This window comes from Astatotilapia calliptera, chromosome 3, assembly GCF_900246225.1.
Source record: "Astatotilapia calliptera chromosome 3, fAstCal1.2, whole genome shotgun sequence".
NCBI lineage: Eukaryota > Metazoa > Chordata > Actinopteri > Cichliformes > Cichlidae > Astatotilapia > Astatotilapia calliptera.
Window position 1 is genome coordinate 13,314,063 of NC_039304.1, and position 12,074 is coordinate 13,326,136.

The window sequence follows — 12,074 nt, forward strand, 5'->3', positions numbered from 1 at the left end:
ACATTTCCACCTTGCACCGAACACAAGTCAGCTCGTCTTTGAGTAGCGTTTGCAACTTGAACACGTGTGCGTGGCACGCTGTGTGTACTTATAATCTGCAATACCAATAAAGGAAAATGTCTTATTACATTTATCACAAGTACATGAAGCTGTGACTGTTATGTGTCCAACTGGTGCTACTGCTCATACTTATCATTAATGTATTCATTTATTATTAGTTTCATGACCTGTGCTCAATCCTCAAACTCACTGTATATTAAACTCCTGTTATTCCACAGCAGCGGGCGTATACTGAAGCGAAATCAACATATTTTTTATATTTTTTTAAATTCCAGATTATCAGCTAAATCCTCACAGAGTCAATATTTCACGTATCTACAAGAAGCAACGTGAAAGAGCACAACTTTATATTTGCACCAAAGCAGAGGTGGAAAAAGCTCGGCACCATTTTTCTATTTTTTTTTCAGCCGTGATAGGCCTCTACTCACCTTCAATACATTGATGGGAAAGGAGAGCGAGCAGAAGAGCAAAATGGAAATGGTAATAAACATGCTAATGCTAGGCCGCGGAGCCGGGAAGAGCAGCTTCTACCCATCCCTCAGCTATCTATTTGTGTGTGTGTGTGTGTGTGTGTGTGTGTGCGTGCGTGAAGGGAAAATACAGAGATAGAGGCAGAGCGAGAGTGAAAGGGAAGGGGAAATGCACAATATTGCATGTGAGTGAGAGCGTGCACACGCGTCACACACACTCACTTTGTGCTCCAGAGTAAACAGGAGAAAGCTGCATTTGAACGTGCCACCTTTCTCTTTCAATCGGCCTCTGGAGACAGTGCAAAGGGCCTTTTGTTGGCTCACTGGTGAGATAAGAAGCGAGTGGAGGGAGGAAGGGCTGGGTGTGTGTGCGTGTGTGTGTGTGTGTGTAGGGGGGTGCTTCAGAGACTCGCAGTGCCAGCTTTTTTTCTATAGGATGGAAGCACCCCTCTCAATAGGAACTCATTTGCCATGTTGTGTAATTGTGGCACATAATGGAGCGCACCTCATTCAAGCAGCCCAAGGCTTTTTCTTTTTTTCCCTTCTAAAGCCATTTTCTCCATTCACAGTCAAACAAGTCATGTTTTAGAGAGATATTACGCAGCCTTTTGAGCTCAGGGCCACCACATATTTGCCTCTGAATGGGATGTTATGTGTAATCAAGATAAAATTTTGTTCACTGCTCCTTATAAAAGAGGCACTGTCATCGCAACTCGATATTTGTCATCCGGCTTTTACCCGCACCGCTCGCTGAAAGTAAACAAAGTGGCTGACCTTTCCTGCCCGGGTTGCTATGCACGTTCGTGTAGAGGGGTGTGCGCGGCGTGTTAACAGCCACTGGTCCGCTGGAAGGCGCTGACTTTGAGCCAACCTGCCGCCGCAACGCCGCCCGGAACAATATACAGCGGTTAATCGCGTGAGAACGCGCCGCTTTGTTTTCTGCACGGTCAAATGAATATCAAAGCTGGAGTGCAGGAGATGAAAAATGACTGATTTGAAAATTATTGCTGAGCTTTTCCATTAAACCACTGCAGGCTAGGAATAGATGGCTATTTGCATAATTTAACTGGCATCTTAATTATTGTGTCAGAAATCTGTATGCAAATGACTTAAGTCACTTAGAAACGGAAACTTAGTTGGCTAAATGGCTAATGGACTAAATCTTATCAAGTTAGAATGCACAACGTGAGTGTAACCGAAGTCTGAAAGTGGGCTTGACTGTGCAGAGTGACGGTGAAAATAAAGGAAAATTTAAAAAAAAGAAGGAAAGACATCAAACAGATAAATTCAAGCTTACCTGGGTTAGTTGGAAGAAAAGGGTGCATTAGTAGTGTGTGTATGTGTGTGTGTGTGTGTAGTAGGGAGGGTTGGTGGTGGCTTTTTCTTTGCTTGTCGGGCTGTTGAGAGGGACCTACCACGTAAAACAGTGAGTCTGGTGGTAGCGCTCGTCTCTCCAACACTGTTGGAGGCGACGCATTCGTATATGGCTTCGTCTCGGGGCGTGCGCAACGGCTGAATTCTCAGCACTGAACCAGAGCCATCGTCGAACTCGATCACCTGCAGGTGCGAGAGACAGGATATGTTAAAGGAGATTTTTTTGTTCACAATGGGTGAGGGACCTTCTGCAGAAAAAACAGAGAAAAAACAACAAAACAAAAGAAAAACAAGAAAGAAACAGAAACAACACTGTCGAGGACATTTAGCTAACAACACTGATGGTGACTGACACAATGTGCTATCTATGACAGGAAAGCTGCTGCCTACCTTACGCTCAACCCTAGTGATTTATGTTCTGATGAATGTTGCACGTTGTTGTTATGTACATATAGAAAGAGTATCTTTAGAATTTATGCAGGATTATTTTGCTTGTGGCTAATTCGTAGGTGATAGTTATATTTGATTTAAACAAAAACTAGCATACTCTTTGTGGTTAGGCACGGAGTCCATTTGTTATGTGTTCAGCTGTAAATTGCTGGATATCTACTTAAGCGCTGTGCAAGACTTTATAAAATAACCAATGAGGCTGACTAACTTTAAGAATGGGGAATTTTTTTATTTTATTTTTTATGTTTTTTTTATCTTGGTCAGACAAATTTTTGCCTGGACTTTAGGTGGCAGAGAATTGAAACCTGAACGTGTCCCACTCTTAAAGTTAACTTTTAAATCCTTTGAAGGAAATGCATCACACTGGATCGTGTCAATGGGACAGAAACAAGCACAGACAGTTAAAGGTGGCTTGATAAACGGTTACGGACAGTTGTACCATGAGGTGAGGTAGTGGTACAAAAAGACAGGATCGACTGCTTTGGACGAACGACACATAAAATGCTGACAAACAGGTGTGGGTTTTTTTGGTAGCTTATTCAGCTATGGGTTTGGGTTTTTTTGTTTTGTTTTGCATGCTACACGTTGTATACTCACTGATTTTAGAAAGATCTGTGTGTCATAACTCAATCTCTTTTAAGCATAGAGGTAGATTTCAATAAAAAAAAAAGAATAGGCCCGAGAGCTCTGTTGCACACACGCAAACGCTCACACACTCACTCACGCACGCACACACACACAAGCGCACAGGCCTACGGACATTTTTAAAGTTCACAGTATATCTGAGCATATGTTAGTTAACAATACATTTTAAACATTTCATTGGCCAAGCTAAAGCGGGCGATGTGCAGAAACAGCCTCTTTTCTTAGTCAAAGCCAAAGAGCAAATTAAAAAAGGAAGTTGTGAGACTTCTAAAAGGGAAATGGGTTTTTGTTAGAAGATGAAGCGGCAGTGCATGATTGAATCGGTGCAGAATGGCAGCTGCCAGCAAGTCCTGTGAGGCGGTGGAGGAATGAAAACTAGCGTGTTAGCATGCAGCGCAACGTGCGATGCAAACGCGATGAACTCTGATAAGATTAGATTTCTGCGGACATGAGATGCAAAGAAGAGGTGGGAAGAGGTCTCCAAGCTCCCTTAAGCCATCTTGCTGTGCAGTAGCAAGCAAATATGGCATCTAGGGCAGAGAAGGAGGAAAAAAAAAGTGACACTATGATAGTCCCGAGAACTGACACAGAAATTAATAGAAATCTTATCAGTGTTCTGCGATGATGTGTTGTTTCTCATGGGTATTGAGCCCAAGTGCAGATTAAAGCTGACCAGAAATCAAAGCTTCAGCCAAAATAAGGAGGGCACGACATGCATTTAGATAAAGATGCCACAAAGCAGAAGGATTTTTCCGAAGTGAAAGCGCTACTTCCCCCCCTTTCACTTTGCACGTAGCTGGCAAATGTGGCGCGATGCTAATGGAGGTATCTGGGTCACACCACAAGTTGTGTTGGGTTTTTTCGTGTGTGTTTTTTCTCTTCTATCCAATTGCTCTTTCCTTGTCTTTTATTCAATTACAAATTTGTCCCCAGATCTTTTGTGTACTTGCTCATTAAACCTCATGCATGTTTAAAAGCCTGGCCAGCGTGATTATTAGAGCCTGCTAATGCGTGGTGGCAAGTCAGGGCAAAAGCAAGCGAGGGAGGCTTGGCGGAATGGATTATGTGCGAGCGGAGCCAAAAGCAGTGCTGAAGCATTCCCATTTTTGTCGAGCATTTTACATCAGAACAATAGACCTAATACCTCAAATCTCTGGTTGCTGACTTTCTTCCCCTTCTTGTTCCACACGATCTTCGGCCGTGGATCGCCTGTAGCTTGGCAGATGAAGGATGCTACACCTCCTTGCACGCCTGTTTGGTCATTGGGGGTTCTTAAAAACTTTGGTGGTGCTGAAAAGAGAAGCAGAGAAACAAGAAAAGATTGTTTTTAAATGTGAGCATGCTGAGCATCGCAGAGAATGAGCAATTAATCTTGTATCAAGCCACACACACACACACACACGCTAGAGGAATAAAAGTCGAGGATTTTGGCATGTGGCTTTTAAGAAGATTGACTTTGGAAGTCAAGACAAGAGCTTATAGAGACTTTATTGTGCAAGTGCAAACAGATCAGCTGCTGAGATCAGGAGTAAAAGGACAGAGGTGTTGGGAGCAGAATGTATAAAACATTCTCCTGACCCTGGAAGGATTTTGTGAAATCTCCATTGAAGGTTGACTGACTTGAGACTTAGGTGGATTTTGTTGCGATGGAAGGGAGAAAAGAAAGAAATTAGGCTTATAAAAACCATTTTCCACTTGTTGTTTTTCATTTGTTCTCAAGAGGAAATTTGGATTTAATTGCCAGTTATTTAGACATAAAAGACTTTCACTTGTGTCAAGGCAGAAAAAAGACCACCTCTTATTTCTCTGCCTGTAAACTGTGCTATTGTGATCGCTATGTGATACTGTCATGAAATAAATGGGAGGAAATGCGAGCTAGATGCATGCAGCTACTCCTGTGGTGATTCTGTTGTTCTCTATACAAGCTTTCAAACGAGTCAGTCTATTTTCTGAATTCTTTACTTTGTGAAGAAGCAGTTAATTTAATCGGAACTAGTTGGTAACTGAAACGAGACTCTGATTCAATCCAGTCCAATTTTATTTGATATAGCACCAAATCCCAACAGCAGTCGTATCAAGGGGCTTTATATTGTAAGGTAGAGGCCCTACAATAACAGAGAGAAAACGATCCCCTATGAGCAGCACCTGGCGACAGTGGGAAGGAAAAACTCCCTTTTAACAGGAAGAAAGACTCCAGCAGACGGGCAGCAATATGCTGTGACAAGTTGGGGGTGTGGGGAGGGAGACAGGACAAAAACACACCGTGGAAGAGAGCCAGAGATTAATAGTAAGTATTCAAGTTCAGGTTAGAAGTGATTAACACATGAGCTAGTTTTTTAGCATCCCTCTGAGACTGGGTGTTTCTGATCAGTAGCATTAGTACCAGGGCTAATATCTGTATGTTATAACATTTCCCCACTTGTTTTCAGAAAAAAAGGAGCCTTTTAAATCCATTTAGTTGCAGACATTGCTAATCTGTAGAACATCACTGAATAATAGTGGTGCCCCACACAAATGAGACATAAACCTGATAAGAGCTTTGGAATTCTTTGATTGCTGTTCTTTTCGCTCTTAATTGGCCCTTTAATTTGACGCAACAAGTGAAGCGTAAAGGAAATGAGGATAAAAATGCAAAAAATGCAGCAGGCGAGTGCTTTCTGTGGTCATGGTATGGACGTTTTTTCAAACCCCATGTGGGCTTTGCAGCGCCGTACGCTAGTATTTGCTTTGGTTTGCACAACAATGAGGTTGTTCCAATCTTATTCCTGCAGAGTGCATTTTTAGAATTACAAGAAAAATGCTCCCCGGTCTAAGTCAGGCTTTGTCAGCCATTACAGCCAATCTCAATCCATATTCACTCGCAACAATTCAGTTCTGTCTTGCCTCCCCCCACCCCAGGATAATCAGCCTCTGCCTCACAAGCTGACGTTTCTTTTACAATCGCACAAAAATCAAAAAGCATGAAAGTGATCGGTTATCAAAGGGACCTGGCTTCCCCTGATGAGATTTTGATTGATTTAGACTCCAGCTTTATCATGATCAAGGCTCTTATAATTTCAGTAGCAATAATGTCAGTGCTAAGTCAGACCCCCACCGCCAGTGTTTTCCTCTGAAGCTAGAGTGCCGGCTTCAGTGGGAGGTGCAGCTCCATCTGTCCCCCTGCAGAGCAACTGTTTGCCTTTTATCAATCACTTCAGAAGGCCATTAGAAGCCACACAGCTGCAGTAATGCCAACCATGTGAATCACCTCATCCGAGTGAGCGTGTGTGAGCGAGAACGTGCGACCGTGCTTATTCGCGTGCCTGCCTGTGCACGGGCTGAATGCCTAGCAGCAGTGTCGGCGACGGCGCTGCGAGTGTGGGACAAATTAACCTGCGGGATTCGCGGAGAGGTGACATAAGATATGCGAGTGGCAATCAAAAGAGTGAACAGATAAACGGGCAAGCAGCTGGGCTTCCACTGGGCCAGCGAGTCTGGGAAATCGCCTGATCGCCCCTCACGCGCACGCACATGCGCGCAGGTTTCTCAGACTCGCACTCTGGTTCACCTGCTGACAGATCAGACAGGTGGGCAGCAGAGTTGACACTGTGTAATTTGTACTTGGCCTAACGCTCCATTATATCTGCATTTGCGCCTTATCTCATTGACTTGGCCGGGGTGTGGTGCACGTTGGCATGCAGCCAAGAGGGCGCTGATGGGTAATTGATATGCTATTGGGGCTGTTTTCGCTCCCAGGCCATCCATTACGGCTGCGGCGCGTCTTCCTATGCTGCCTGTAATAGACTTCTACGACATGTACGGGAGATCGGCGCTGGAGGTGTGTGTGTGTCTGCATGTGTGTGTATGTGTGTGTGTGTGGGAGGAGGGGAGGTGGGGCGGGGGGGCTAGTCATAGCACAATGGGGAGTGATTGAGGCGTGACATGGAGGTAATGGTGTTTTCACAGACATGGCCGCTGATATCGCCATCATACCCCCATTTTAGATCTGCGGCTGACAAACATCCATTTTGGTAGGCTCCTCGTACGGCTCCGCGCAGACAGAGGCTGATTGAAACCTCGGCTCTTGTCCGAACAATACCGCGGCTATAACCTTGGCAGCGAGTAGAGGCACGGTCTGTGAGCAAACAGTGTGCAAATTTCACACGCCACAGAGAAACCTTACCAAAGAAGCACGATTTCTTTTTTTTTTTGTCAGCGACTGTGTCAGAAAATGACTTCTGTTGCGGTATAAAAGCATACGACAGCAGAAAGCAGGGGAGACGTGTCACTTTTTAACTGTAATCATGTTCATTTAAACCAAAAAATTTTTTTTTTAATTAACACAGATTAGCTTTTCAACGTGAGGCTAACAATTTAAGAGGCTCCTTTTACCTCGGCTGCGTGTGCACGCCTCCTTTGAGAGGTAGCCACAATCTACATAAATTAATGCCATGGCTAGGCACCTGGTAATCCAGTGCTAAGCTGTCAGTGGCAAACAAATGAGAAGTGTCACAAGCTGAAAGGCTTGTGACACGGGCCTGTTCCTGCCTTCCCTCGAGGTCATTATGTAACCTATCCCATACATAGCCACGGGAAAAGACGAAGCATCCCACAGCTCCATTTTTCATGGTTCAATGTTGTGTTAATAATTTGATGTTTGAGTGAGAACCACGATTGTTCTTCAGAACATCCATGTCCACAGGGCTGAGGGGGCAGACCATTCCCTGACTTTAAATATCTATATTTTTAATGTGTGAACAGAAATGAAAATTGGAAGCCTTGAAACAATGTGGGCTGAAGATGAAATGCATAACTGCTCCTGCTACTGCACACTACCCTTATGACTGGTGAGGTCTTAAAACATTTCAAGTTTTTTTTTCAACCCATCAATCAAGTTTTTTTTTAGCTGATTATAAAGAAAAAACATAAATAAATAACCACAAGGAGTTACGTTTGAGCAGGCACAACATATTACCTACTCTGGAATCAAAAACGGCATATAGATGCCAAAAATTAAACTTGTGGCCGGTATCTTTTGGTAGCCTGTATATAACCGTTATGGTCTGATCTGTGCTGACACTCTGCACCCTGCTGTTTAACAATATGGTGTTACATTGGTGCTAGGCAGCACTAACAAAAAGAGGTGGCTGATCTGCACGAGTCCTTTTCTGGAAACCTATTTAAAGCACGAAGGGAAACTCTGGGATTCATTTGATTCTTTCAAGTTGCAACAGTGCATTGCATTTCGCCCTTCCTCTTTTCTCCAGGGCTACGGCAAATGCCCCATTCAACCCCACGCAACTGTTGACCCTCAGAAGCGCTGCATTGGTTTGACCTTAATACGGGTTACCAGAATCAGTCATTCACAGAGGTGATGTAGGAGCAACCTTCAGTGCAAATAATTGTTGTGTGATGTTATCTTCCGATATATTTCCGGGGCAGTGCACAAAGAGCCAGTGACACCGGCACTAATGGAAGGATTGGGAGAGCCGCTCCATTTTCTTTTCTGCTCAAACTTGGATTTCAAACAAAAAGTAAGAGGTGTTGGACCTAAATGGAAATTTCTTCTCTTCTTGATAACTCCCAACCCAAATGAATAAATGATGCGAACGTGTTTATTAGCTGCAAAACCCATTTAAAAGTCAAACTCTGACATGACACAGAAGGGGAAACATTTCAAGAAACGCTGTCGGTAAACTGACACTGCATAAATAAGCTCACATCTTCAGGTTTTTGTTGGTTTGGTTTGATTTTTTTGTTTTCTGCTTCAAGTACCTGCTACAGGAGAGCTATCCGAGCAGTCGATGGTAAAAGTGAGGACCGGGGCTAATGATATCGATTCTTTTTGTATCATCCCAGTGGGGTTCAGAGGATCTTGGAGATGTGCATTCATTACAAGCCTGTTTGATATTGGCTTAACTCACAGTCAAACACTGCATTTAGAAATGCTGGTTCTCAAAGACATCCGAGTCTGAGTTTCGTTCACAATGGCCAAAACATTCCCAGCTATCAGGATTCGCCATAGACTTAAGTTTGATCTGCCGAGCCATTAAAGAGCACGAATCAAAGAGAGGAAAGAAGAACATTAATAAACCGACTTTTAGCTGAAACCTCTATTGGGTCCAAGATGGCTTGGTTTTCACAATTATACTGACTGACATATTCAATTTCATTTGCATGAAAGGGGCCATTTCCTCTCTGAATCTTTAACTTGCAGGGTGAGGTGGGGTTGCGGAGGGCGATAATTAATCCTAACACATTGGGTGGCAGTCTGCAAATACTCTGCTCCATTTTGGACGTACGCATGGAAGAAAGGAACATTTAAGGATGTCATTAACCTCATTCGACATCTTTTAAGCCCCAGCATATCAGCTGTGTGATATTGATGAATTGTCACAATTCGAGCAAGCAACACAAATTAGACTGGAAGGGGCGGCTGGTGTCAGGAGAGGGTAAAAGTGACACATGTGGTGTATATATATATATATATATATATATATATATATATATATGTATATGCCTCAGATGTTTGACTTACTTATGACTTATAATCCTTTGAGTATTCTGCAAGTCAAACAGCTGCAGTAACTTTGTTATAATAGTTGAAAAAAGGAAGGTAAACAGTGACGGGCTCATTGGTGATTGTAGTTCAGTTAACTGCCTGCACAAAGTCTAGAGATGTCTGACCTCATGCCAAAAACCAAAGCAGAATGTCTTAACAGCAGATGCACAAAAACAGAGCCAAACAACATAAAGGGAGGGCGCGGAAAAAACCACAAACCAAAAAGGAACCAAGACAAACCGCACATGCTAATCTTTGGCCACTTCACAGCTCGCTATCTGCAGTGTTATGATAAAAAAATGTATCTCTTATAATGCGGGGGAAACAAACTCCACATTGTACGCGCTGACAAAGGATCTCGGCAGAAAGAGCGAGAGAGAAAGAATCGGAGCCTAATTAGAACTGTTGGCTGATTTGCATTGCATGCTCATCGGTAATCTTGCCTTAAATGGAATCTGAAATTCTTATTGCAATTAGTGATTACTTGAGAAGGGATATGGCCCCCGAATGATTGTTAATTACTAGATCAGGAATAGTACATTAATTCACTGCAGAGGTTTTAATGCAGTGCAATGATGGGGACCCACTCTTCCATCAATATTGTGCTGCTTGTCACACATAATGAAGTTCATAATGCAAGCCTTCTCCCACACTGCCCCCACCGCCACCAGCCCCTCCCCACTGCTTAAATGTGCTCTCTAAGCAAAATTTCAAACAGTCATTATGTAAAACTAATCCAATGGAATATACAAAAATGCAGCCTAATGACACATTAATATAGAGACTGCATATAGGTAATAGGGCTGCAGGTCCATTTCCTGATAGGGTCACGGTCTCTTATCTGGCTCATGAGCTAAAGAGAGGCGGATATGAATAAATAAATGTATATCAGTGCATTGAACGTGGCTTTAAAGCCAGAATAAAAGCAGTAGGACACATAATAGCATGCAAACTCAAATACTCAACCCAGTGACTAAGGCTGCTTAAAAAAACATATTCCGATGGGACTGTCTTAACCCCGGCCGGTGTGTATTACTCATGCTCAGTGGCGCTCCTATGGAAGGTCTGAGCTTCTGGCTACAACTCTGCTGGAGTAAGGGCACTTGTGCGCAGACAACAGCAACCGCTTCAAAAAGAATGGCTAATGCTCTTGTCCCACATTCGATGCACTGACAGAATCTCTGATGGGGGGGCAGAAGCGCAAATCGTGCACATATACATGCATGCACAAGCACATGCTCTCACGAGTATTCGAGCATTCCTGTTGGATGGCGGAAGCATTGCAAATGGGCGAACGATGTTAATAAATTGACTGACGTGGGGCGACAGAAAATCGTGAAGGGGTCCATTAAATAAGCACATATTGAAGAGAGGCAAGTTTGGATGAGATGGAAGCCGAAGGGGTCCCTGTTCAATTATCATCGTGGATTCATAAAGGTAAAAACCTCTCAGTTCTGGAGAGACGGAACCGCATGGGTTATGCACGTCTCTTCTGCGGCGTATCCCGACATTTGCATAGGAAAACTCTCTCGCTCTCCCTCACTTCCCGTGCTTATCTTTCTACCAGGCACGCACCCGAAAACAAGCTACCGCCGTCTCCCGAGGGGCACATTAGCGAGGCAGAGGGATCCAGTTTGTCACTTAATAAAACGGCCCACTCAAACAGATGGCTTTGTTCAAACGGCCCCCGACGCTCTAAAAGCTGGGACCGGATCACCGCCGAGGCAAATCAGACGCAGGAATGCCCACCTCCCTTTGCGGTGGAAACCAAACAGAAGGAAACATATAAATATTGAATTGCACCACTGTTGGTGCGAAACCGTCCGCCTGTGAGAAAAATAAATAAATATGAAGGCTGAAGAAGAAGTGGGAGGTTGGGGGGCGGGGCTGGGGGAACACTCAGCTTCCCTGTTGGAAATTCTGAACATCTGGGCTGAGGTTGTCAAAAGCCACTGCAAAAGAAAAAAAATATAAAAAATAATAATAATACAGAGGGTTCACTTTCAATAAGACTTCATTTTCATCCCTGCTCATTCATTATTTGTTCATTTGTGCATGGATACACAAATCTGGGGCCAATTGGTGTGTGACCATTTGAGGAGAAAACAGTCGAGCAAGAAGTATGAAATTTGGATTTGTTTGTCTTGTTTGTTTTTCCCTCTAACGTCTGAGGGGAGGGGAGGTGGGGGGTGGGGGAAGGGGAAAAAAAAGAAAAGAAAGAACATAGATAAGCAATTCTAATTGTGCAGGCTTACTCTGTTTGGTAGTCAGTGCAGTCTATTTGCAAAAAGTTAATTATCTGATAGGATAGGCAGTGGCAGCCACTAACACAGAAAGCCATTCGTTCATTCTGTTATCCACTAGGCAATGGAACGATTCATTAAATGGCAGTGCTGCAGCAAAATGGCCAGTAGTTATCATGCTGAGGCTGCACAGACTTGAAAAGATGTAAAAAAAAAAAAAAAAAAAAAAAAAAAAAGATAAACAGTCTTTGACCGTGTCAGATTCTTGTCAATATAATGATGTGTGTGATT

General features: G+C 43.5%; 1 protein-coding gene across 38 annotated transcripts in view; it reads right to left on the reverse strand.

Annotated features, from left to right (window-relative positions):
* Positions 1-12,074, reverse strand: part of LOC113018650 (protein tyrosine phosphatase receptor type D) — a 410,754-nt gene that overhangs the window by 67,677 nt on the left and 331,003 nt on the right. For 23 of the 38 annotated variants that reach the window (XM_026161898.1, XM_026161908.1, XM_026161906.1 and 20 more), the window contains exons 11-12: positions 4,144-4,289; positions 1,946-2,087 (exon numbers count right to left, since the gene is read on the reverse strand). In XM_026161898.1, coding sequence (XP_026017683.1) covers positions 1,946-2,087; positions 4,144-4,289 — 288 coding nt within the window. Of the gene's footprint in view, positions 1-1,945; positions 2,088-4,140; positions 4,290-12,074 lie in introns of all 38 variants that reach the window. The other 15 variants (XM_026161886.1, XM_026161883.1, XM_026161881.1 and 12 more) reach the window with 1 other exon arrangement.